This window comes from Leucopleurus acutus, assembly GCF_964270905.1.
Source record: "Leucopleurus acutus genome assembly, chromosome: 13".
Taxonomy (NCBI): Eukaryota; Metazoa; Chordata; class Mammalia; order Artiodactyla; family Delphinidae; genus Leucopleurus; species Leucopleurus acutus.
In genome coordinates, this window is record NC_139155.1 from 64,301,161 (window position 1) to 64,327,176 (window position 26,016).

At 45.4% G+C, this 26,016-nt stretch overlaps 1 protein-coding gene across 1 annotated transcript in view; it reads right to left on the reverse strand.

Moving 5' to 3' along the window:
* CRKL (CRK like proto-oncogene, adaptor protein) overlaps positions 1-15,181 on the reverse strand; it is a 31,695-nt gene extending 16,514 nt beyond the window's left edge. Inside the window, exons 1-2 of the mRNA XM_082852590.1 lie at positions 14,496-15,181; positions 3,172-3,637 (exon numbers count right to left, since the gene is read on the reverse strand). Coding sequence (XP_082708716.1) covers positions 3,172-3,637; positions 14,496-14,806 — 777 coding nt within the window. The 5' untranslated portion in view covers positions 14,807-15,181. The remainder of the gene's footprint in view (positions 1-3,171; positions 3,638-14,495) is intronic.
* Positions 15,182-26,016: the final 10,835 nt, after the last annotated feature.

Consider the following 26,016-nt stretch of genomic DNA (forward strand, 5'->3'; position numbering starts at 1 on the left):
CACTCCTACAGCCACATCCAGGCACTCAGGAAACCTCTGCTGAAGAAGGGAATGTTTGTGGAGGTGTCCATGGTGAGGGTGAGGTAGGAGCTGAGGCATCAGGAAGACAGAGCTAAGGACCACCCCACTTGCCCTCCTTGACTCTCTCGACCCATCCCCACTCCCTCCACACCTCACTTGCAGCCCCTACCCCACTTCACCACTGTTCCCTTAGCCCACACCACGGGGCACTGCTCTGTGAGGCTCCATCAGACTCCTGGCTGTGCGTGTCCAGAGCTAAGTACAACTCTGAAGGTGCTAACAAATTTCTGCCCTTTTCTAGTCAGGAAAGTATACTGGAATATGAGTATGGGAGACTGATATTATTATAGGGAGACTCAAGCATTTGCTCTAAATTACTTAAAAGTTAATCAATAAAAAGGTAAACTGCCCACCTGCAAACTTCAAAACCTCAAACAGTTGTGAGAAACCGGCGATTTCATGCCTCAATGAAGGCCACAAGAAAACTGTTCACCTCCTCAGCTTTGCTCTCTGCTGATATGGTCACAGCTCGCGTCCAAGCTTTTGTCTTTTGCCCAACACACCCAACACTCTCAATGACCTTCAGCTACACAGTGGTGTTCTCTTGTTCCTGCAAGCTCTTCCTTCTGCCAGGAATGCCTCCCCCCACTTCACCCAGCTAACTTCTAGTCATCCTTCAAAACTCAGTTCAAGGGTCACCTCCTGCAGGAAGCCTTCCCAGACCAACACCCACCAACATTCCCATCTCCTACCTCCATCTCTGCTCCCACCTATTCTGTGTTATCAGATCACTTACCACACTGCTGGTTTTACCTCTAGTCTTTCATTAGGTGGCAAGCTCTTTGGTGGCAGGACCCTACAAGGCACCCCTCACAGGTTGGATGCATGAATGGATGATTAACAAACAAACATCAACTCTCAGAGCCAGGGTGCCTTTTAGGCTTAGAGAATTTGAGAAACGTGCCCAAGATCACACCAGGAACAGCTGGGACTCGAATGCGGGCCGCTGTGTCAGAGGACACAACTTGGACTGCAGGTTATTTTGTAATGACCACAGCACCCTTGCTCCAAACATTCTCTTCTGCCAACGATCTACCTCTGGAAAGGCCTTCGCCACTTCCCACCACCTGAGAACACCCCTGCTTCCCAGGAGCCCTTCCAGCCCTGCTCCACCAAGGGCACGGGAGGCTCCCCTTTCAAACCAAATCCCAAGGATAAACTCGTTTCCTAAAAAGAGGTAAGCAAGAGAGCAAAGTGTCTAAACAAAGACCTCTCTTAAAATATCTCTTCGCGTGCAGGAATGTTCTTTCAAAACTCAAGTTTTATGAAAAAACCTTGTGAACTAACTCAGGAAGTAAAGTTCACCTGAACCATCCTCACTTTGTAACACCATCTCAAGGGGAATAACGAAGCTTCAATTACTGGCACATTTTCTCCTACTTGTTTCACCTTTCTTATTTTAATTTTAATACTTTTCCTGGTAACCTAATTGCAACAGTCCCAAGAGGGGACTGTTTTTAACAAGATCCGACAGGCATCAGTTTTAGAAGATAACATAATTCACAGACATACTTATTTATGGCATAGCTGAAAGTCTCATTTAAACACACAGCACAGGAAATACCATGAAGTGGAATTTGGCAAAGGTCTATTTCTTGGGTCCACTAACACTCTAATTACCTAAGGCAGCCTGTCACGAGGCTGACACGGCTGGGCTGGTGTCACGAGGAGGCTCAGGTGTGGAGACCTGTCTCTGGGGCCTGAGGCTAGAAGAGCAGTGTTAACAATGAGAAGATGGGTTATCTTCAAATATGCTTCACGAACCAGGCTCCTTCTCCTCACCCCGGCCTCCCTAAGGCACCCACCTATGTATCTACTCCCCAAGCTCTGAGTGATCCCCTCTACAACCCCCTGTGCACACTCCAAAGAACACACATGGGAGACAGGGGTTTCTAAAGTGCACATCTTAGAGCCAGAAGTCAACACACAGGCGTCCTAAAGGGAGTGAGGCTTTAAATCCTGGCTCAGGTAAGAACCCACTTCCTGACTTCCTTTACGGGGCTTGGAATTCTGACTGGCAGCCTGGACCCCCAGGATCTCACCCTGGTGTGCCAACCGTCAGCTGCATAACACAACTCTAAATCCTAGCTCCCTACTCCCATGAGGAGACCAGAGATGTGGAAGTGCTCCCAGAGCCTGAAACCACTAAGCAAACTGGAAGGTATTTAGAGCCCAGAACACCCCAAGTTATTTTAGGGTGCTGAGGTGTGTACCGTGCAGGGGCAGGTCTGTGTGGGGATGAGAAGGCCAGCAGGCCTACTCAGCCAGGCCTCCATCTGTGGAGGGAGCCTCTCTGGTTCCCTTCCTGTTCTTCCACTGTGAAGTATAAAAGCACCAGGTCCTCCCCAGCTCCGGTCCCCGCCTCAGATGCTCTTTCCTTAGAGCCAACACGAGAGGGAGAAGTAACCTCAGACTCTGAACCAAACTTCCAGGTGTAGTTCACTTGGGTATTACTCTTGGTCCAAATAAACCTGAGGATAACCAGTGAAAAAAAACACACAAAAATCACAGCTCCCTTTGAATCTGAGGGCAGGCTGCTCTGAAGCAACAGGCCCCATGACTTCATCCTCCTGCCATGCACCTGGGCTGCCTCCCAGCTCTGCCCTACTGTGACCTCGGGGTGAACACACACAGAACAAGCAGTAACTTAATCTCAGTTTCTCTAACACACATGTGATGTAATGATACTAAGAAAGAGTATAAAACCGTACTCATAATGATACTTACATTGCAATGTGTGATTCACAAACCATTTTCACAAGTTATCAATAAATGAAAGAGCTGAGGAACTGTGGTACCAAATCCCATATTCTAATACAATAATATTTAGGGCCCACCTCACTTATGTGATTTACATAAATTTATACATCAGTAAAAAAATAACACACAAAAATATATGGGACCATTCTTCTAAAAATATGCATTTTTAGGGAATTCCCTGGCAGTCCAGTGGTTAGGACTCCGTGCTTCCACTGCCTAGGGCACGGGTTCAATTCCTGGTCGGGGAACTGAGATCCCCGCAAGCCATGGCCAAAGAGAACAAAAACTGAGTGTCAAAAGACCCAAAGAACCAGTCTTAGTAGATTTTACCTCTAATGCCAGGGCGGTCTTGTCATAAGCACAGGGCACTCTTTTCTGAATTGCTTTTGCAAAGACAGGTCCATTCTGTGTGGATGGCAAAGGGCTGACTGCTGCCCCAGGAGTGCTGGAAACTGCAGGCAGAGGAGCCGTGGTCTGAGGCTGAGCATACGCGTGAGCAGGTTCTGGGATCCCGTAACTGTTGGAATTCCTATTCCCATGCTTTCCGTGTGGCGAGGACCTCACAAGCTTTTCCACGTAAGGGACGGGAATCATCCCCACCCGGCCATCCTTGTTCCGGGCACTCCACCACTGTTCTTCCGGCTTCTCTATTATCACCAGGATCTCACCCTTTTTAAAGGGCAGGTCTTCGGCATCATTCCCAGGAAAATCATAGAGAGTTCGTACATATTCCAGATTTTCTTCTGCTGTAGGCAGGCTGGGTGCTGATACAGATCCCATTGGTGGGCTCGGATACCTTGAGAGAGAGAGAAAATTAAGAGAAAAATCTTACTCTATACCAGTGTTTGTCAAACTTTTAAAATAAACCAATTAACTCAATAACAAATTATTTCCCTCTCCATATTCTCCGTCATTAAGAAGGTCCTGTCACACTGTTTTACCCTCTGTAGTTTGTAATGCAATCGAAGTTAACATCCTGAATATTAACATTAGATGCATAGCACCCCTCCCACATATCTCTGTTTCATAGGAAGCTTTTGTTTACACAAACAGATACCTGGTCTGAATTTTTAAAATTATTTTTAAATCCTGAGTAAGTTCAGCTGCCTCCTTCCTTAGGCCCATCACAACCACCACATACTCTTCCTTCTGGTCCTAATCTAGGGTGTGCACCCTGCACACTTCCCCGGGCACCCAGAGAGATGACAAAGGCCTCTGTGCCCCTCAAAATATAAAAACCAGAAAAGGGAGTATATACCTGCATTATAATTTTTAAAAAAACACCCATACTGCATCTTGTACGGGAATCATCATCTGAGCCTCAAAATGAAAACGTGAAAATTTTCACGGAAAAGCTCAGACGCAAGAGCTCTCACCTAAGCATCACACCCCTGGCCACCAGCTCTCAGAGCCCCACTGTGAGTCTGCCCCGCAAACCCGGAACCACCTAGAGGCGGTTAGAAAAGCACTGTCCCGGGCTTCCCTGGTGGCACAGTGGTTAAGAATCCGCCTGCCAATGCAGGAGACACAGGTTCGAGCCCTGGTCCAGGAAGATTCCACGTGCTGTGGAGCAACTAAGCCCATGCGCCACAGCTACTGAGCCTGCACGCCTAGAGCTCGTGCTCCGCAAAGCCACCGCAATGAGAAGCCTGCGCACCGCAACGAAGAGTAGCCCCTGCTCTCTGCAACTAGAGAAAGTCCATGTGCACAGCAACAAAGACCCAACACAGCCAAAAATAAATAAATAAATAAATAAATTTTCTTTAAAAAAGGAAAGAAAAGCACTGTCTCCCTTCTCTTTAGCAACACCCCATCTGGAATGCCCCCTTCTGCAAGAGAAGTACAGAGGTCTCTCTTCACCTAAGAAGTGTTCTGGAAAGTTGCGAATACATGAAGTTTTGGGAAAACCTATTTTGCTGTTAGCATTTGCTCCCCTTAACTTTTTTGAAGCACATAATCTACACCAGAGTAACTTCACCCAGAGTCTCCACCTCTTTAGGGGGTGACGCCTGTAGAGTCATCACCAAGGCTGGTTCTGGAGCAGCCCGAGGGAGAATGCTGGGATAGGGCCTATGCCTGCCTAACCACTGACTACAGTTGTTTTGTCTTCCAGTAGATCATGGCCATTCCCTCTTTTTCCCCCAATTAATGACCTAAAAAGTTGTTTCACATAACAACATGATCTCCTAAGTTGAAGCACTTTAATTAAAAAAAAAAGTTTCTTTTTAAAAAAGTGTTACCATGTTACAACGTTCAGCAAAATAAAGGAAAACAAAAGAGAAAAAAATCCCACAGTTCCTGCCCCAAGGTAGCTACAGTTCTCCTTCCCTCCTCCCTCCCTCCCTCCCTCCCATCCGCCCACTTGGCGGCTTGCTTTCTTTTTTTTAAAACATCTTTATTGGAGTATAAATGCTTTACAATGTTGTGTTATTTTCTGCTTTATAACAAAGTGAATCAGTTATACATATACATATGTTCCCATATCTCTTCCCTCTTGCGTCTCCCTCCCTCCCACCCTCCCTATCCCACCCCTCTAGGTAGTCACAAACCACCCAGCTGATCTCCCTGTGCTATGCGGCTGCTTCCCACTAGCTATCTATTTTACGTTTGGTAGTGTATATATGTCCATGCCACTCTCTCACTTTGTCACAGCTTACCCTTCCCCCTCCCCATATCCTCAAGTCCATGCTCTAGTAGGTCTGTGTCTTTATTCCCGTCTTACCCCTAGGTACTTCATGACCCTTTTTTTCCCCTTAGATTCCATATATATATGTATTAGCATACAGTATTTGTTTCATTCTCTTTCTGACTTACTTCACTCTGTATGACAGATTCTAGGTCCATCCACCTCACTACAAATAACTCAATTTCGTTTCTTTTTATGGCTGAGTAATATTCCATTGTATATATGTGCCACATCTTCTTTATTCATTCATCTGTTGATGGACAGTTAGGTTGCTTCCATGTACGGCTTTCTTTCTTAAGAGTCCCACGTACAGGACTTCCCTGGTGGGGCAGTGGTTAAGAATCTGCCTGCCAATGCAGGGGACACGGGTTCGAGCCTTGGTCTGGGAAGATGCCACATGCCACAAAGCAACTAAGCCCGTGAACCACAACTACTGAGCCCGTGTGCCACAACTACTGAAGTCTACGCCTAGAGCCTGTGCTCTGCAACAAGAGAAGCCACCGCAATGAGAACCCCGCTTGCCGCAACTAGAGAAAGCCCACGCGCAGCAACGAAGACCCAATGCAGCCAAAAATAAATAAATAAATTTATTTTTTTAAAAAAAAGAGTCCCATGTATGCATGCCAGGGGCAGTTTTTCTGCGTTTCCCCACTATACTGCTCTTGCTTCATTTGGTAAGCCTGCTGCAAACAAGCATCCCCGTGTTTCTGAAGGGTTCTTCTTTCTCTGTTACCATCTTCACATACTCTTTTGAATTTAATTTCCCTGCACTGTATTTCTTGTAAAGCCTAGATTCCTGGATTAAAGAACAGGAACGTTTTCACGGCCCTTGGTACATTTTGCCACACTACTCTCCAAAAGTCTGTCTTTGTAATTTGGCAAAACTTACATCTTTTTAATGTAAATGACCAGCTTCACAGTAGTCAGGATACCTTGGTGGTTGGAAGAGTGATTTAAAACTTCAAAGGCCTTATTACTTATTAACAACCTGACAACAAAGGGGCAGACTGCTTACTATCAGTGTATCTAAAAAAGAGTGAGCAGGAACAGCAAAACAAAGAAAAGGCTGACACTTATACCTCCATTGGGGACTGCCTGCAGTCTTGGCAGACAGTAAATTATTGAATCCCCACAGCAATCCTGGGAGGTACGATGCCTTCCACTTGGATTTGCACAAAGCAGTGTCCTCACTCACAGCCTCTCAGCTCGTCAGCTGCAGGGACAACCCGTGTGTCTCTCAGGTGTCTGAGAATTAACGCTGTGCGTGAAACACCCACAACAGTTCCTGACTGGCACTAAGCACCCCATCAGCTCCTCACTCCCCACCCCTGAACCTAATTCAAGGGCCACGGAGATTCTGTGAGAGTTTGGGTCACACTAAACAAAACTCAGATACTTCACCAAGAGCACACCTGGTTCCACTGCAGACGCCTTCAAGGGTTATTTTACTGTTTATACAGTTAAAAGTTAAAAGCAGTTCCACAGACCGTGAGAACACTAGTACAGCTTCAGTAGGGATTAACACTAATGACATCCATTTACCCAGGTACCCACTGGCCTTATTATGTACTAAGAACTTGGGGGACAAACAATGAATTAAAACCAAGTTCCTGCTCTCCAAAGACTGCAAACTTAGTAGCGACAGAGGCTGGAAGGCAAATGAGAGCACCAAGTGTCATTCATGTGTCCCACAGAAGCTGACGGGGTCAAGTTCTGCTAAGGGTCAGAACAGGCAAGGGGATGGTGCAGAAAAAGCCAAAGACTAGCCCCCTTTAAAGCTGAAAGATTTCGTGGAAGACAGGCTTACGCATTCTGATTCTACATCAGAAGACTTAAGAGCCCCAAAGGTTCAAACGCCCCCTTCCCAGCCTCCCCACAGCTCGCGGGGCTGGCTGGTTCCCACAAGCAAGACCAGAAGCGGGCTGGCCGGCACACATTTGAGGCTTGCTGGCTACATATGGCCTTTGTCAGATAGTCTTCTTTTCATATAACCCTTAAAAAAGTAATGACCATTCTCGGCTCCAGTACACTATACAAAAACTATCTGTGAGTCTGGCCAAGGGGTCCACAAACTATGGCCTGCAGGCCACCGGCCCACCAGTTGGTTTTACAAATAAGGTTTGAGTAGAACCCAGCCAGGCCCATGCGCTCATGGGCTGTCTGTGGCTGCTTCCGCAGTACGAGGGCAGAGCTGAGTGGCTGGGATGGGGACAACAGGGCCCACAAAGCTTAAAGTGCTGAACAGCTAGCCCTTCACCGTGAGTTCGCTGAGGCCTGGTCTAGATAGCCGAGGCGGAGCTGGGGAGGGTGCTCGTGCAGACCTGACAAGAGGGAGGACAGCTTACACTTTTTCCACCACTTCACTGCTACAGTGACCTGAAGCTCCTTTCCTGATTCGACACACGCACAGACATCCCTAAATATGACAGGAAATCAACCTCCCAGCCACACCCCTGACAAATTCAAAGCCCTCCACTTCCCATTTTCTCAAACTCGTGTATTCATCAAAATCCCCTGCAAATTACACATTAGTCCCACTGCAGAGATGAAAGCATGATGATGCCAGGTCAGAAATACTTAACATATTAGGACCCACTGCCCAAAGAAATAGGAAACATAAAACTGGAACAACTCATTGTTTCTCAATTGTTTCGCAATTTGTTCCTTCATCAGGACTGTAAATAGCATTCAACACACACACAGTTTCCCAAGCCCATCAAGCACACCAGACCCATGCTTCTTCTACCTCTCCCTCTCCCTCTCTCGACAGCTCTGGAAGAGAAGCCGCTCCTCATCGAATGACAATGAATCTCCCTCCTCCTTTGGTTAAAAGCATTCTCAGCTGCATGTATAAATCACAGATAAAACATTTTATTTAAACTTCAGCTTTAATGCCTTCTATGCTTACAATCACCTTATTCCTGTTAAGGAAGCAATACAATCAACTTCTAGCAGGAGAGAGTTTCAAAGGTCCTGTTCTAGTTTTTTTTTTTTTTTTTTTTTTTGCAGTATGCGGGTCTCTCACTGTTGCAGCCTCTCCCGCTGCGGAGCACCGGATGCACAGGCTCAGCGGTCATGGCCCACAGGCCCAGCCGCTCCGCGGCACGTGGGATCTTCCCGGACTGGGGCACGAACCCATGTCCCCTGCATCGGCAGGCAGGCTCTCAACCACTGCACCACCAGGGAAGCCCCCTGTTCTAGTTTTTAAAGGAGGTAACATGGATATGGAAGATTTTCCTTATTATATACACGTATACACATATTCTTGTGTATGTATGAAAGATTTCACAATAAAAAGTTGGAAAACAAAACAGATGGTAAAAGAATCAATTCCAAGAAGACTGGCTAAGTACCCGTCTGCTCAAAGTGCTTCCAGCGCTTCTTATCCCTCAGTGGCCCTGAGCATGGAGGACTCTCCCTCCATCCCTGGCTTCGCACCTTCACCAATGGCTCTCAGTCTTCGGTGGTGCCTGCCTCTGCACCTCCATCCACAGCTTCTCTGCCTCTGCTCATTCTGCGGATTCCACCAAAGCTTAGACGCAAATCTGTATATTTGGCCCCCAACCCTCTTCTCGTTAACAAACCCATCAGATTGCTGAACCCCGCCTGGCTTCCCTGTTGAAAACCATCGACCCCCTCCCCCCATCCCTCCTCTCCATTCTCTCAGAGGCACCATTCAATCATCCCTGATGCCACAGCTCTCCACTCACCTACAGGCAACTGCCCAGCGATGGCTGTCATTGGCTTCCACCTTATATTCCCAACACAAGAGATCTCAGTTCAGCTTCTCACAATCCCTTCCCCTGTAACAGCCCTTAATTAACCCCACACTCCAGACTCTCACCACCCCGCCCACACCAGTTTCTAAAAAATAAAACTGACCATGACAGTTCTCTTCTTAAAAACTTTAGAGGGCTCCCACTGCTAAACTCATGTACAAAGCACAGAGGCCCTTCACAGTTCAGCATTCTTAACTTCCTAGCTCGCGGCCCCTCACTCACATGAACCACACCTGTGCCTTTCCCAGCACCTCTTCTACCTCATACACTTGTTCTCATCCTTCAAGAACCAGTTCATGTGAAGTCAGAAAGAGAAAAACAAATACCGTATGCTAACACATATATATGAATCTAAAAAAAAAAAAAAGGTTCTAATGAACCTAGGGGCAGAACAGGAATAAAGATGCAGATGTACAGAATGGACTTGAGGACATGGTGAGGGTGAAGGGTAAGCTGGGACGAAGTGAGAGAGTAGCACTGACATATATACACTACCAAATGTAGAATAGCTAGTGGGAAGCAGCCACATAGCACTGGGAGATCAGCTTGGTGCTTTGTGACCACCTAGAGTGTTGGGATAGGGAAGGAAGGAGACAGACACAAGAGGGAGGGGATATGGGGATATATGTATACATATAGCTGATTAACTCTGTTACACAGCAGAAACTAACACAACATTGTAAAGCAATTATACTCCAATAAAGATTAAAAAAAAAAAGAATCAGTTCATAGAGCACCTTCCCTTTCAGGCCCTGCCTGACCCTTTAGTTGACCATCCTTGCTTTTAAGCTCCCATGGTATTCTATTTTCATTTGTTCAGTATACTGAGCTTCTCAAAAGCTAGGGCCATGGTTTACTTCCATTATATGACTTGAGTCTAGCATTGGGCTTTGGGATACAGTAGGCCTCAATATATTGAAATTCCTGCTAAAATTAAAATGCCCAAGACACAGGGAAGCATTTCCCCTAAGCCTGGGTTAAATCTGTTCCACAGACAAGGAAATCCCGTGTGCCACCAGGTTTGCTGTCCAAGCCTCTTCGCCTCACCACCGCAGAGCTCACACTCGGCTGTCGTTCCCCACCAGCTGCACATGCCTGATGGTCCCACCTTACTCCTTGTGACCTTAACTCCGACTCCAGGATAATCACCACTGCCCCCTTTCACTTATCAGAAAGAACTAAAATATTTTAGCCTGAAGGAACCTTAGAACCTAGTCCAACTGTTCAGATCAAGAACAGAAATCTTAGATAAAAAGTTCTCTGAATTTGAGTCTTAAACAAGAGAAAGGTCACAAAGCAAATGGCTATCAGCACTTTACTTGCCATGGGAACACAATTCTCACCTGGGCGAGACTCCATTCCCAGCGTAATGACGTTTATGGATCCCATCTAAATTGAACTTAGGTGATTTAAACTATTGGTAAGAAGAAACTCAAAGGTTTATCCACAGTGTCCAATTCTATGCTAATCAAAATCACTGTTAATCCTTCTCCCCTACTCCTAATTACAAAAGTCCAAAAGTTCCCTTAAATATTCAGACAGGGGCCATGGGGGGAGGCATGGCCATGCTACCTGGGGTACCCTCCGGTCCCCCACGGTGTAGCCTCTGTGGCACACATTGTGAGGGTCCCCTCGGGATGCTCAGGTTAGGCTGCGCATCCTTTCTCCACCCTCCCACAGCTACTGTCTGTATCAGATGACATGAATTTGGCCTTTTAAATAAAGTCTCAGTAACCAGGAAGCTCCTCAAGAGCATGACAGGGACTGCTGAGTCAATGTTAGTTCCATATTACCAGCACATGCAATGAGCAATGTCTGCTGAGTAAAAAACAGGGTTTTCTCTATGGGTCAACTTGCCTCAGTTTTTCAACTTTTACTTCTCATGATTTTTCTCCCAGCCGTCATATAGCTACATAAGCTAGAACTGGAAAATTTTATAAGCAAAGCAAGCTACGCAAAACACACTTTCAATTTTCTAAACCGTAGGAAAATGTATTTCACAGCTAAACTAAATCCACTCAGAAACCTGAAACACTCTGTTGTTAAACTGGAAGTAGCCTCTATTAAAACAGAAACAAAAAAACCAGTAGCGCCTACCTGAATACTAATTATAACCTAATAAACGGAATCTTAAAAGTGTTTATACTCAAATAAAATGGAGGTGAAAACCACAAGTTTTCTGTTTATCAAATGATTTTTAATATAAAAATTACACCCATATGCAGAAAAAGAATCCTTTAGGGTCATTCAAAAATCAAAAGCCACTGATATACCTTTTGTGTTTAAATTTAAAATCTAAGACAGAGATGAATACCACAGACAAACTCAAAAGACAATAAGATAACCCAGAGAACAGACAGCTACAAATATACCAAGTCATCTTTGTCTCTTCCTTTCTCTTCCCCATCATCCCCCCTCCCACCAGCAACTTATTTTCAAACCACAGCCATCACTCAGTCTACATAATGTCTCTATGATGGACGGATGGGCGACTCATCAGTCACCATCGTTCTGACCTGGATTGCAGTAACAGCCTCAGGTCACTTCCTGGCTTCAAACCCTTTCCATGGCACCCAATTTCCTGCCTTTGACCATTACCTGTCCAAACTCTTCTAGATCGGCATCTCAGAGCCACACTCACATCACATTGCTGTCTTTCCCAACCCAGAACTTTGCATAAGCTCTCCCCCTCCTCGCCCAAGCCTTGCTCCTCCTCCCTTCTTCAGTTTCAAGCTTTCTCTTACCTCACCAGCTCAGGTAAGTCCCTTCTGCTAGATCCTCTCAGCCTAGATTGATTTCCTTCATAGCATTCACAAATCTTGTAGTATTTTATTTTTCTACTTTTCTGTCTGTCTCCTCCACTAAAATCTAAGTTCCATGACAGAGAAAGCATGTCTGTCACCCCTCTTTCCCAGTACCTATGACTGGAACATAATTCTCCTGTAATATTTGAATAAAAATATAAAATTAAAAGTTAAGGAACATTCCAATAAAAAAGATCAGACTAGCACAAAACAAGCACCAGTCCTTAAATTCTGAGGAAGTCATACAGTTGTGACCTTTCACTAAGCAAAACAGACCCCCCAAAAGAACAATTAGCCAAGGGGCATGAAACTCTGGCTTCAGAAGCTCAGTTTTGAGGCCTAAAAAAGCTAAACCACTTTATTTATCCTGTCTGGGGTGTGAAAATGCATCGCCCTGATTTCTGCATTTGGCCAAGGCTTGCCTGGCGTAGTCTCCTACAGTAGGTAACACATCAACCAAATCCTCAGGAGAGGCAATCCAGATTTAGTGTGACAAAGTAAATCCAGCCAGGATCTGATTCAACCAGCACTGTGACAGCCCTTGGAGACAGCAGGGAAAAGGAAAAACTAAACTACAGCAAAATGCCTGGGGCAGAGGGCACAGAGGAGAAACAATCAAGGCTGAACTCAAGGGGGTCAGGTAAAGGCCCCAGCACCACAGGGAGGATTTCCGCAGGTGAGGAACCGGTGGAGGCAGGTGCTCCACGGAGGGCCAGCAGTCGAACGAAGGCCCACAGGTGTGCATGGGCGTGCAGGGCTGGCTCCCGGGAAGGAGGATGAGAGGGGTGAGGGCAGGCACCACACTCACAAAGTTACAAGGGCACCTGGGAAAACGCCCAAAGGGGAAGTTTGGGGTCGTTTCTGCGGGAAGCCGCTGCAGCACAATCCTTTTTCTCCACCCAGAAGGGGATCTAGTTATTCACTCACAGCTGCACTATAGTACCTGTCACCTCAAAGTGCACACACCTGGCACACAACATGGCATGCTAAATGCCTAAAATTAATGATATAATTCACCTCCACAAGCTAGGCAAGTAATTTACTTAAACGTATTTAATATCTCATTACTGTGGGTTCTAAGAGTCTCTCCAACCCCTTATATTGGAATTACATGTGCTGAAAGTTGACTCCAGTCACCAGTATCTTCCGGGACCTGGAGGTTTCACCAATCAGATTCTTTTTGGTGTCTAGGTCTTCGTTATACACTATCTGATTTATAATCACTTTCTCACCAGTTTTTAAACTCCATTTAGTTCTGCAGTTAACCTCAAAGTCATTCCACTGTCATGCTGTTCCTTCTCTATCTCTATTCCACAGAAGCAACACTGAGGCGTCCAGTGGGTGCTCCTTAATTAATATAATACCTTTTAGTGTTTAGAGCTCAGAGTAGAATCCTGTCAGAGAATCTGTAAAGTCAGAAACATCTCATCCTGAAAAATCTGTCCTTTTTAAACAAATGTTTAAGAAATCAACTGGGCAGTGAAATACCTTTTACTTTTAAAATTCTAGGCAATCTCTTCAGCTCAAATTTGGTGCAATTTAAATAAAAGAAACCTCTAGCAAAATACTGATTAAGGCAAATAATCAAATGAAAAGAGGATGCCTAATGATTGGTGTCACTCTGGGTTAACTTTAAAATAGATACTAAGTCATTAAACTTAACACAAAAAGTACATCTGAAATTCAAGTAAGATAGAATTAAGATGAGTGTCATTCAAAAAATTCCCTTAGGAACATTCTAGCCTCATTCCTCCTTGGAATTTAACCAAATGGATTTCCAGTCTATGGACGGTCCAGCTTGGGGGGAAACTGTTTAAAAAAAAAAAAAAACGTCTTCGTTGAAGCCAACGCACCTTCTTTTACAATTTTTGTTAATTAATGTATTATAAAATAGATGCCTAGGTTATTTCAAACTTGGCACCAGGGTATCAATATATAGTTCTGATATTTCACAGTTAAAGGTATTTGTTTCTAAACGCTAAAGCATTTTCATCTGCCCAGTGTTCCAAAAGCTGCAGTCCAGGAGGTCTTAACCTGGAGTTCAAAAACCTTGAAAGGTGTGCAAACTCGTGTGTGCTTGCGGGGCGGGGGTGGAGAGTAAGCTAGCTTCAGAGTCTCAATCCGTGGCCCAAAAAAGGTTTCAAAAACAACAACAAAATTCTGCTTTAGCAGGGTAATTAAACCAAGAACGTAACGAAGGCAAAAAGCGTCCATTTTCAACTAGTTACCCGCAACTCAACACATTTAAGACGCACCCCTTCATCAACAATGACCCAGATCCTGACACTGCCTTCGGTTCGGAATGCCCTCCGGAAAGTAGCCCGGTTCCGAAAAGGGGGCCACGGGTCCAGCCCCGACCCCCGCCCGCACACGCCCTCCGCGCACCTGGGCGCCGGCTCGATGAGCGTGGTGGTGTCCAGGTAGTGGATCTTGTAGAACTCCAGCAGGGCCGGCAGGTGGTCGAACTCCTGGTCCCCGATCTTGAAGCGGCGGTTGGGCAGCGAGTTGATGATGTAGTGAGACACCCGCGAGTTCTCGGACACGGACAATACGTAGTCCCCGGGGCAGGTGGACGAATCGCGGACCAGGAACACGCCGTGGCGCTGGCCCTGGAGCCGAGTCTGCGCCTCCTGGCGAGACACGGGCCCCATGTACCAGGCCGAGCGGTCCGAGGAGTCGAACCTGGCGGAGGACATGGCGGGCCGGGCGCTGGGCCGGGCGGGCCGGGGCTGCTCTGCCTGCGCTGGACGCTCCGCCCGAACCGTCTGCGGGCCGGGCCGGGCCTCTGGCTCACCGCGCGCCTACTGAGCCGAGCCGGCACCTTCCTCGCGGCCGCGGGCCCGCAGCATCCTCCGCACCGCCCGCCTGCTCCGGGGCCGCTCCACGGAACGAGCCGGCTCGGGGGTGCGGGCCCAGCCGGGTCGCGGCGGTGAAGCCAAGCGCGGCAGAGGCCACCCGGGACCCTCCGGTCACTCCTGGCCCGGCGCGCGCCGGCCCCGCGCCCCCGCCGCTCCGCACCGAGCCCCGAGGCCAAGCCAAGCACCGGACCCCCGGGAGCGCCGCACCGCCAGATCCGCTTCGCCCAGCCAGCTCCCAAGAGCCACAGCAACAAAATGGCGGACGCGGGAGAAGCGGCCAGCCACCTCCCCCTCCGCTCAGCGCCCTCCGCCTGCGCACGCGCGGGCGCCGGCTCCCAGCGGCCGCCGGGGCCTCCCGGTGACGTCCCGTGGCGCGGCCAATCGGGAGCGCGGGCATGCGGGACGGGCGTGCGCCGCTCGTGCGCGCCCCCGCGCGCCCTCCCAGGCAGCTGGGGGCGCTGCCTGGAAGCGGCTGGGGCTGGGCGCGCGCGGCGCTTCCAGAACCCGCTCTGGGAACAAAGCGGGAAGCGCAGGCTGGGTTCGGCCGGGGGCGCGGCCCCTAGGTGAGCTGACGGGCGCGATGGGCCCCGCGGGGCCGGGGTGACCGCAGCGGGACGGCCAGGTTAAGGGGTCGCGGAGCCGACCGTTGCTTACGCTCAGGTGGTGCCGGGCAGGTGCGAACGCTGTCGGGCATAGCCCCCCTGGGACCCCGGAGCCCGGCCGCCCCCACCCGCACTGGACAGTCAGTTTAAGGGAGCAGGGTCTGGTCTGCCTCGCCTCGTTCAGCTCTGGGCCTGGCGAGCCGTCCCACCCTGAGCTGATTCTCAAATCTTGGTGGAATGAATGACTGTTGAGGTAAACCTGCAGCCCGGAACCGGACAGAGGAGAAACAGTGTCCGGAAAGGGAGACGCTGGCAGCACGAGCCCATTCTTAGACCCCTGGTCATCGGACTCTCATTGTGGCCCTTCGCACTCCGGGGTTGAGCCTGGCCTACATTGTAGGGTGATGGGTGATGTCTGTTCCGGTGTAAACTCCGGGAGAAGTGTCACGGTCTAGTGCATTTTGTGACTCAGCAAAGCAGGTTTTCAGCTTCCCCCCGCAAAGTTTCGTGTTGTATTAGTTTCGAGCACAATTTGAATAGCTCAGAATTTGGAGGTGAAGGCTTGGGTTGCAATCCTAGCTCAACTGACTAGCTGACTGAATCGTTCCATGTCTTATATGTATATTTTTCATTTTCTAATGTATTTCATTTATCTTCCAGTTTTATAGAGATATAATTGACATACAGCACTGTTTATGGTGTACAGCATAATGATTTGATTTATGTACATCATAAAATAATTATAACAAGTAAACATATAGATACAAAATTAAGAAATAGAAAAAATATTTAGTGAGCATCTCATAGATCCAAAATTAAACCTCAGAGAGGTTAAGTGGCTTGCTTACATAAGTTATTGTAAGTTACGTAATTTGCAAGAGGCACAGCTGGCACTTTTTTAAAATTTTATTTATTTATTTATTTTTGGCTGTGTTGGGTCTTTGTTGCCGTGCGCGGGCTTTCTCTAGTTGCAGCGAGCTGGGCTACTCTTTGTTGTGGTGCGGCTACTCTTTGTTGCGATGTGTGGGCTTCTCATTGTGGTGGCTTCTCTTGTTGTGGAGCAGGGGCTCTAGGCGTGAGGGCTTCAGGAGTTGTGGCACGCAGGCTCAGTAGTTGCGGCTCGCAGGCTCTAGAGCGCGGGCTCAGTAGTTGTGGCGCACGGGCTTAGTTGCTCCGCAGCATGTGGGATCTTCCCTGACCAGAGCTCGAACCCATGTCCCCTGCATTGGCAGGCAGATTCTTAACCAGTGTGCCACCAGGGAAGTCCCACAGCTAGCACTCTTAATCCAGGTCTTTTGACTCAAAGTCAAGGGCTCATTTCACTGTTACACAGTTATTGCCTATAATTTAGTCCATTTTCCTTGTTTTGCTTATAGGGAAACTGAGGCCCTCTAAAGTAAATTCTAGCACCAGATAGGAATGTCAATCTTGGAGTAGGGTAGAGAGGTTGGATTTCACATACCACCACCATTCTGCTGCCAGAGTGCCACGCTCCCCTCTTTAAAAATTCCTCCTGGGGTCTCCCCTGGTGGCGCAGTGGTTGAGAGTCTGCCTGCCGATGCAGGGCACGTGGGTTCGTGCCCCGGTCTGGGAAGATCCCACATGCCGCGGAGCGGCTGGGCCCGTGAGCCACAACTACTGAGCCTGCATGCCACAACTACTGAAGCCCATGCGCCTAGAGCCTGTGTTCCGCAACAAAGAGAAGCCACCACAATGAGAAGCCCACACACCGCAACAAAGAGTAGACACCACTTGCCGCAACTAGAGAAAGACCGTGCACAGCAGCAAAGACACAATGTAGCCAAAAATAAATTTAAAAAATAAAAATAAATAAATTTATTTAAAAAAAATAAAAGAAGAATCCACCTGCCAGTGCAGGGGACACGGGTTCAAGCCCTGGTCTGGGAAGATCCCACATGCTGCGGAGCAGCTAAGCCCATGCGCCACAACTACTGAGCCTGCACTCTAGGGCCCACGGGCCACAACTACTGAAGCCTGCGTGCCTAGAGGCTGTGCTCCACAAGAGAAGCCACCGCCATGAGAAGACTGCATACTGCAATGTTGTAGTTGTAGCCCCTGCTCACCACAACTAGAGAAAGCCCGCGCGCAGCAATGAAGACCCAACGCAGCCAAAAAAAAAAAAGTCCAGTGGGGAATAGGGTGTGGATTGGATCAAGGTGAAACAAGAATGGCTTTTTTTTTTTTTTGGCTGCACCCCCTGGCATGTAGGATCTTAGTTCCCCGACCAAGGATCTAACCCATGCCCCCCACAATGGAAGTGCGGAGTTGTAACCCCTGGGCCACCAGGGAAGTCCCAAGAATGGCCTTGTTGATAATTGTTGAAGTTGGAGACCTGATGTGCTTGTGGTGGGGGGGGTTGTGTTAATTATATTATTCTACTTTCGTATATGTTTGAAGTTTTTCACAGTAAAAAAATTAAGTACTTTAATTTTCCTTAGCACACCTGAGACAAGCTTAAAATATTTTTTTCCAGAAAACGTTCTAGATGCTAAGAGATAACAAAATGGAAATGAATGGACAAGCAACAAGGAAGCATTAAAAAAAACGGCTAAAGCATAAAGATTCGTGATTCTGCCTTAGCTTGCTCATTCCCAGGGTTTCCGGATGTCATTGTACTTACACTTGTATTCTAAGATATTTATGGTTTAGATTCAAAGGACTGACAAGGCTTTTTGAGCAACTTGCCAGGATTCCTGACTTCCTATCCCCGAGGCCGCCTCTGAACTGAGGACACAACCTTGGGACCCGCCATTGACTTTTTATTCTCCCCTATCTGCGCAGGTCCAACCCTGCGGGTGATGGTTAAGGCCAGGCCAACTTCCTAGATTGCTGCCTTACTGAGGACCCAGAAGAACAAGCATCTGTCCCTCCCTCCTGCCCTGGGTTCTTTCCTAGCAATGATGCTGAGGGTAGAAGAGGTGTGACTGTGTAGGGGGAGAAGCAGGAAGTGTGTTTACCACACTGACTTGATCAGGTCAGCGGTTCTCAGGTGCGCTCTCCACGAGGACTGGTTGACCTGTTTCTACTGCATTAATTAGACTTGTCCTGGGAGACCTTTCGCTCCGTGCAGTAAACTTTCCCTAAGGCTCTGCAGTTCTCAGTTACTACTTCCCCATGTTTCATATATATTTCCAAGCTTATCTCCCTAAAACAAAAAAAGAGCTTATTGATTATTTTCTTTTTCTTCCCCTCCTATTAGTTTGCTTCTGCAATACTAATAAAATAGTGTTCACATCCCCATTATAATTTTCCATGCCACACTATTTATTTATTTTTATTTATTTATTTGGCTGTGCCAGGTCTTAGTTGCGGCACGTGGGATCTTCGTTGTGGTGTGCGGGATCTAGTTCCCCGACCAGGGATCAAACCCAGGCTCCCTGTATTGGGAGCACAGAGTCTTAACCATTGGACCACCAGGGAAGTCCCATGCTACACTATTTAAAATATCAACTTACTAATCACTTCTTTCTGAGGGTGACATCTCTGAACGAGGCTTGGCTGCCATATCCGGAAGCTCTACGGACCCCTCTAGAAAACACTGGCCAACGTTACTCCAGTGTTTTAAAGTGTGGTCATAGTCCCCCTGGCATTTTCTAATTTAGTTTTAATTGCTCTACCACCTCTTTTATAAAATGTCTACTTTCATGTCACTTGAGCTAGGAGGCAGATTTTCTTGTTTCCTCTGGATTTCAGAGCATTCTGGAGTGCCTTTAGTGAAATTCACTCAGGGGAACACTGATTCCCCTCTCACACTTATCTCGAAGAAGTCAGTTCTGTGCAACCCTTTAGTCCCGGGCGGGGGGGGGGGGGGTCACCAAATTTTTCTGTAAAGGTCCAGATAGTAAATATTTTAGGCTTTACAGGACAAGAGGAAAATCAAGAAATATGTAATCCTGCTCCAGTCTCCTGCTTCTCCTCACTGGCTCCTGTAGAAAATCCTCTAAAACAGGAGCATCTTAATACCTCACAGTATTTGCACCACCTGTTTTACCTATCTGGAATGTTCTTTTGTCTAATGACAAAAAATTTTTTCTACAATTTCTTTGAAAATGAAATTCAAAATATCATAGTAATTGAGTGTAACTTTTTTATAATCCAGGTATACTGATGAGAATAATGGAATTCTTTTGAGATAATATTTTGCTTAATTGGGTTTCAAAATCCGTGACCCTGTCATCAAATATTGAGCTGTCAATGCTGAGCTGTAATGAGACTTTGTATATTTCATCTTTGAAAATGTCTCTCAGCCAGATGGTACTGCCAATGCTGCATGATTTTAATTGAGCATATTCATTGTGGGATGGCATATATAGAATTATCTTAGATTCTTCTCTGGATATTTGCCTTTTAGCTTGTTTTTACATTGCAGATTAATCCTCTTCAGTTGAAGGTTGGGTGGAAACTCCTCAATTGCCCAATTAAATAGATTTTGAAATATGGAAATTTCCATTGCACTTGGCATCAAGTTCTGAAAAATTCTGCTGGAACTGTAGTTGGAGCTCAGAAAATATATCTGCTGCAAATTTGTGTGAGAATGAGATCTTGCTTCTTGTTTTAACTTTTGACCGCACAGGAAGTGTATAAAGCAGCTTAACATTCCTTGTGATTCAAAACAACATTAGTTATTGTCAAAATGACTGCCGCGGTATACATTTCACATATAAGCACTGTTTTTCCCTGTCATCTTATTTTATTTTACTTTTTGTTTTTTGGCCTCACTACATGGCTTATGGGATTTCCTGAACCAGGGATTGTGAGCCTTGGCCCTCAGCAGTGAGCGTGCAGAGTCCTAACCACTGGACTGCCAGGGAATTCCCATGCCCTGTCATTTTAGGTTGAATTCACTGAGAAACATTATCAAGTCTGTAGCAAAAACTAATTTCCAAGGCCATTAATTATTCAGTGATAATGGTTTAGAATGGTGCTCTGTTGTGAAAAATTTCAGCCTTGGCTCTGAACTGAAAAAAACTGCAATAAAACTTGACCACTGCTAAGCCATCAAACTGCTATGTGGTGGGGCAATTCAGGCTATTCAGCTTCTAATTCTAACAAAAATTCACAGATCTGATGATGGATTAAAAACAACAGCAAAGGAAGTTTGCTGTGGGTAACTCTAGTTCAATAACACATGAATCAAATATTTTCTGCAAATTAGCTCCTGATGAGTAATTTGAGTACAATGAATAACCATAGGCTCTAAACACCTTACATTTTCTAGAGCTTTATAAATTTGTCCAAGTAGGCCTCTTTCTGCTTCACACATTTTTATCTCCAGCAAACTTAACACATCTTAGCAGATTCCCCTTCAGGTTGTGTCTAATTAGTGATTTCCCATCTTTTCTGAAAATATTCTTGCCACTAGTTGTTCTGTGCAGACTCTTCAAAGAGACTTATTCTTTTTCTTTTTTAAAGATTTTTCTTGATGTGGACCATTTTTTTAAAAATCTTTATTGAATTTGTTACAATACTGCTTTTGTTTTTTTATGTTTTGGTTTTTGGGCTGCGAGGCATGTGGGATCTCAGTTCCCTGACCAGGGATCAAATCCACACCCCCTGAATTGGAAGGTGAAGTCTTAACCACTGGGCCACCAGGGAAGTCCCAAAGAGGCTTATTCTTTGGTGACATCAAACTCAGCAGTGACACCTCAAATAAAAGCAACTGGACAGTATTGGTGACATCTATCAACTCATTGATAATCAAGGAAAATCACTCACAATAATTTGTCCTGTTTTTTGTTTTTGTTTTTGTTTTGCTGCACCAAGCAGCTTGTGGGACCTTAGTTCCCCTACCAGGGATCAGGCCCACGGCAGTGAAAGCGCCAAGTCCTAACCACTGGACCGCCAAGGAATTCCCTATCCTGTTCTCTAATTGACCATTGATGGTGTTCCCAATATCCTCAAGTCTTTGAGCAACTTTCTCACTGAATGTCTAAAGCAAGTTTATTTTATCTGGATACCTTTCTTTGGCTGCTAAAATCAACACAATTCAATTAACTTAGCATCAGTAAGTGGCTCTCTCTGGCTAACAAATCAGACACTTGGAAACCCACTTTGGTGGCAACCTCATTTTCATTTTTTATTTTTGTGAAGAAATTCCAGTGAGATATTCCATCTGAAATTTTCTATTTTTTTCTAACTGTTGGTTTCCTCTGAGTTGGGAATACAATGATGACTGCTTTAGTCTAAGTTGTTGTGTATTGCATTCTTTTAGCACAGATGGAGTGTCATTGCATCATCAACCCAATGTTTTGCTGTCGACTTCAATAACAAAATAATCTACACTCCACTTTACCTTAAAATTGTGATATTCAAAGTCTGATTTTCTTCTTTTGACCATGGATGTGCACTGGCAATAAAAAAATAAGATGCTGTGAGACAGTGATAACGTGGCATTCAAAACGCTGTTGAGTCGTCACTGCAGAGGATGAGAGCAGCTCACCCGGCCTCTGTCACATTGCTCAGATCTGCCATTGCAGTGCAAAAGCAGCCACAGACGACATGTGGCTTTATTCCAATGGATGTGAGAGTAGCTTTTTTTTTTTCTGGAAATTTTATTTTATTTAAAATTTTTTTGGAATATAGTTGATTTACAATGTTGTGTTAGTTTCAGCTGTACAGCAAAGTGAATCAGTTATACATGTACATATATCCACTGTTTTTTAGATTCTTTTCCCATATAGGTCATTACAGAGTATTGAGTAGAGTTCCCTGTGCTGTACTGCTATACAGTAGGTCCTTGTTGTTTGTCTGTTTTATATATAGTAGTGTGTATATGTCAATCTCCATCTCCCAACTTATCCCTCCCCCCCTTACCCCCTGGTAACCACAAGTTTGTTTTCTACATCTGTGACTCTACTTCTGTTTTGTAAATAAGTTCATTTGTACCCTTTTTTTTAGGTTCCTCATATAATAAATTCCTCATATTTGTCTTTGACTTAACTTGGTATGATAATCTCTAGGTCCATCCATGTTGCTGCAAATGGCATTATTTTTTTATTTTTTATGACTAATATTCCATTGTATATATGTACCACATCTTTATCCATTTATCTGTCGATGGACATTTAGGTTGCTTCCATGTCCTGGCTATTGTAAATAGTGCTGCAATGAACATTGGGGTGCATGTATCTTTTCAAATTATGGTTCTCTCCAGGTATATGCCTAGGAGTGGCATTGCTGGGTCATATGGTAGTTCTTTTTTTTTTTCTTTTTTTTTTTGGCTGCACAGCGTGGCATGTGGGATCTTAGTTCCCTGACCAGGGATTGAAACTTTGCCCTCTGCAGTGGAAGCACAGAGTCTTAACCGCTGGACCACCAGGGAAGTCCCTGTTTGTAGATTTTTTTTGATGATGATCGTTCTAACTGTTATGAGGTGATACCTCATTGTAGTTTTGATTTGCATTTCTCAATTAGTGATGTTGATCATCTTTCCATGTGCTTTTTGGCCATCTGTAAGTGTAGCTTTGTCCACAAAAACTTTACTTATGGGCCCTGAAATTTGAATTTCACATACTTTTGTTGTGTCATGAAATATCCTTCTTTTGATTTTTCTTCTCCGACCGTGTAAAGACGTAAAACTATTCTTTGCTCACAAGCCACACAAAAACAGTCAGTGGGCTGGATTTGGCCCATGGATTTGCCATCTTTAGACCAAAAATCTTCCATATTGAATGTGTACCTTTTGTCCTGCTCCCAGTATGACCCAGGATTTCTAATAGATATTCTCTTCCCTGAAACAGACCCCTGGTTTCAACCACACATCCCTGATAAATACATTCAGTACTGGTTTGCTTCTTACTCCATCTCTATGTCTGGTCAGTTCTCTGTTTCACAGTATTTATCCCCAGATAGCCTGGCACATGATTCCTTGTTACATCCACAGCACCATCAACACTCATCCCAGACGGAGCTCCCTCATCCAGGTATAGGATTACATCCACAAGGACTGACTTGAGCTACCAGAGTTAGGTTCTAGAATACAGAGCACGGGCCAAATATTACCCACACCTGCAACACAAAACTACTTCTCTAATCCCTTGTTCCATCTGAGACTGAGGCAAAAAGCAGCGATTCTTAACTCTTGCTAACATTTCATCACCTGGGTGGCATAAAATGAAAAGCTCAGGCCTCATCTCAAGAGACTAATTTAATTGAATTGACATGGGGAGACCTGAGTACTGTATTTTAAAAAATATGTAATGCATTCATATGGTTCAAATACAAAAATGATACAAATGATATTCATTGAGAAGTCTTATTCCCACCCCATCTATCTTGGAGGTCCCTGTGTTTTACCATTAAAAAAAAAATTTACTTATTAAGGCCACCCCGGGTCTTAGTTGTGGCATGTGGGATCTTCATTGTGGCACATGGGATCTTTAGTTGTGGCATGCAGACTTAGTTGCAGCACACATGTGGGATCTAGTTCCCTGACCAGGGATTGAACCAGGACCCCTTGCACTGGGAGCATGGAATCTTACCCACTGGACCACTAGGGAAGTCCCTGTTTTACCATTTTTATTTGCCTCTTGTGTATTATACAAGTGTTTCTTTATGCAAGTAAAAAGAAGAATATTTTTATTTTCCCCCATTCTTACACTAAAGGAAACATTTTATCCACTCTTCTGGATCTGGCTTTAAAAAAAATCTAATGAGATATCCTGGAAATATTTCCATATGAGTATGTAGAGAACTTTTTGTTTGTTTGTTTTTACATTTGCATGCTATTCCATTGTGAAGATATGCCGTAGTTTATGTAACCAGCCTCCACAGACAGATATTCAAATTATTTCCAAACTTTTGTTGTTACAAACAATGTCACAATGTATAACTGTATTTGTATGCCTGTAATTTCACATGTATACAGGTGTCTTAATCTGTTTGGGCTGTTAAACTACCATAGACTGGGTGGCTTATAAACAGAAATTCAATTCTCATAGTTCTGGAAGCTGGGAAGTCAAGGATCAAGGTGCTGGCAGATTCGGTGTCCGGTGAGGGCCCACTTCCTGGTTCCTGTGTTCTCACATGGTGGAAGGGGCAAGGGAGCTCTCTGGGGTCTCTTTGGTAAGGGCACTAATTCCATTCATGAGGGCTCCACCCTCATGACCTAATCACCTCCCAAAGACCCCACTTCCAAATACCATCATCATATTGGGGATTAGGTTTCAACTTATGCATTTTGGGGGGACACAAACATTCAGTCTATAAGAGCAGGTCTTTCTGTGAATGAATTCCCAGAAATGGGACTGCAGATTAAAGGATATATGCACATCCACAGATATGGTCAAATTGCCCTCTGTAACACACTGTTTTGTCCTTCAGCAGTAACAGAAGAGAACACCTGTTTCCCCACAGCTTCATCAACAGTGTGTGTCAGACCAGGCTGGGTGTATGCAACAGTGGCTTCATACAAGCAAGGTTTATTTCTGACTTAGTCATAGACAGGGCATGTTCCTCTGAGCACCGACTCAGCAATCCATGCTGGTGGAAGCACCACGGTCCCGAGGCTACACCAAGCACAACACTTGAACTTCTCACTATTGTTGAATTGGGGAGCAGAACTGGAGAGTCTCTTTAGCTGAATAGCACCAGCTATTAAATGTTTCATCCCAGAGGAAGTAGGTTAATTCTGCTTGCATTTTACGGACGAGGATGAGTCACATGACAAGCCTAAATGAAGAGAGAGCAGGAATTGCATTCTCTTCATATTCTCAGAAGTAGAGGAGAACCGGATATTGGTGTAATTATATGTCCAACTTTCAGATTCTTGCAACCTGATAGATGGAAAAAATGTTCAGAGTAGTTTAATTTTGCATTTCTCTTATTAGGAGTGAGGTTGAGAATCTTTTCATATGTCAGAATTTTCTGAAGCCCCTAGCTAATTCTAATGTGCAGCCTGATTTGTACTTCCTGGAGATTTCCTACTCAGTTTTGACTTTCCATCTGAGAGAAATACCTTTTCCCTTCCACAATGAGTAGGACAATGATGATTGACTTGTCCTGCAGCTGAAACCCTGCCTTTTAAGTAATAGTAGTAGTTTGATTCTCATTCTAAGATAACTTTCAATCTACAATATAGCATTTATGCCATACTTAGGTCCCATTATTATGGGAGGCAGGGTGGCCATTCTGTAACAGAGCCAGAACTAGAGATTTTTGCCTGAAAAAAACTAGGACTCTGGCTTACCTGCTGCTCTCAACCACTGCGCCACCAGGGAAGCCCCAGGGACAAAGTTTCTTAAAATAGCTTTTCCTTGTGCTCTCATCTCTATATGGGAACATCCTTTTATTTTTTAATTTTATTTGAAGATTTTTTTATTATTATTTTTTGGCCGCACCTCGAGGCTTGTATGTGGGATTTTAGTTCCCCAACCAGGGATTGAACCTGGGCCCTTGGCAGTGAGAGTGCAGAGTCCTAACCAGTGG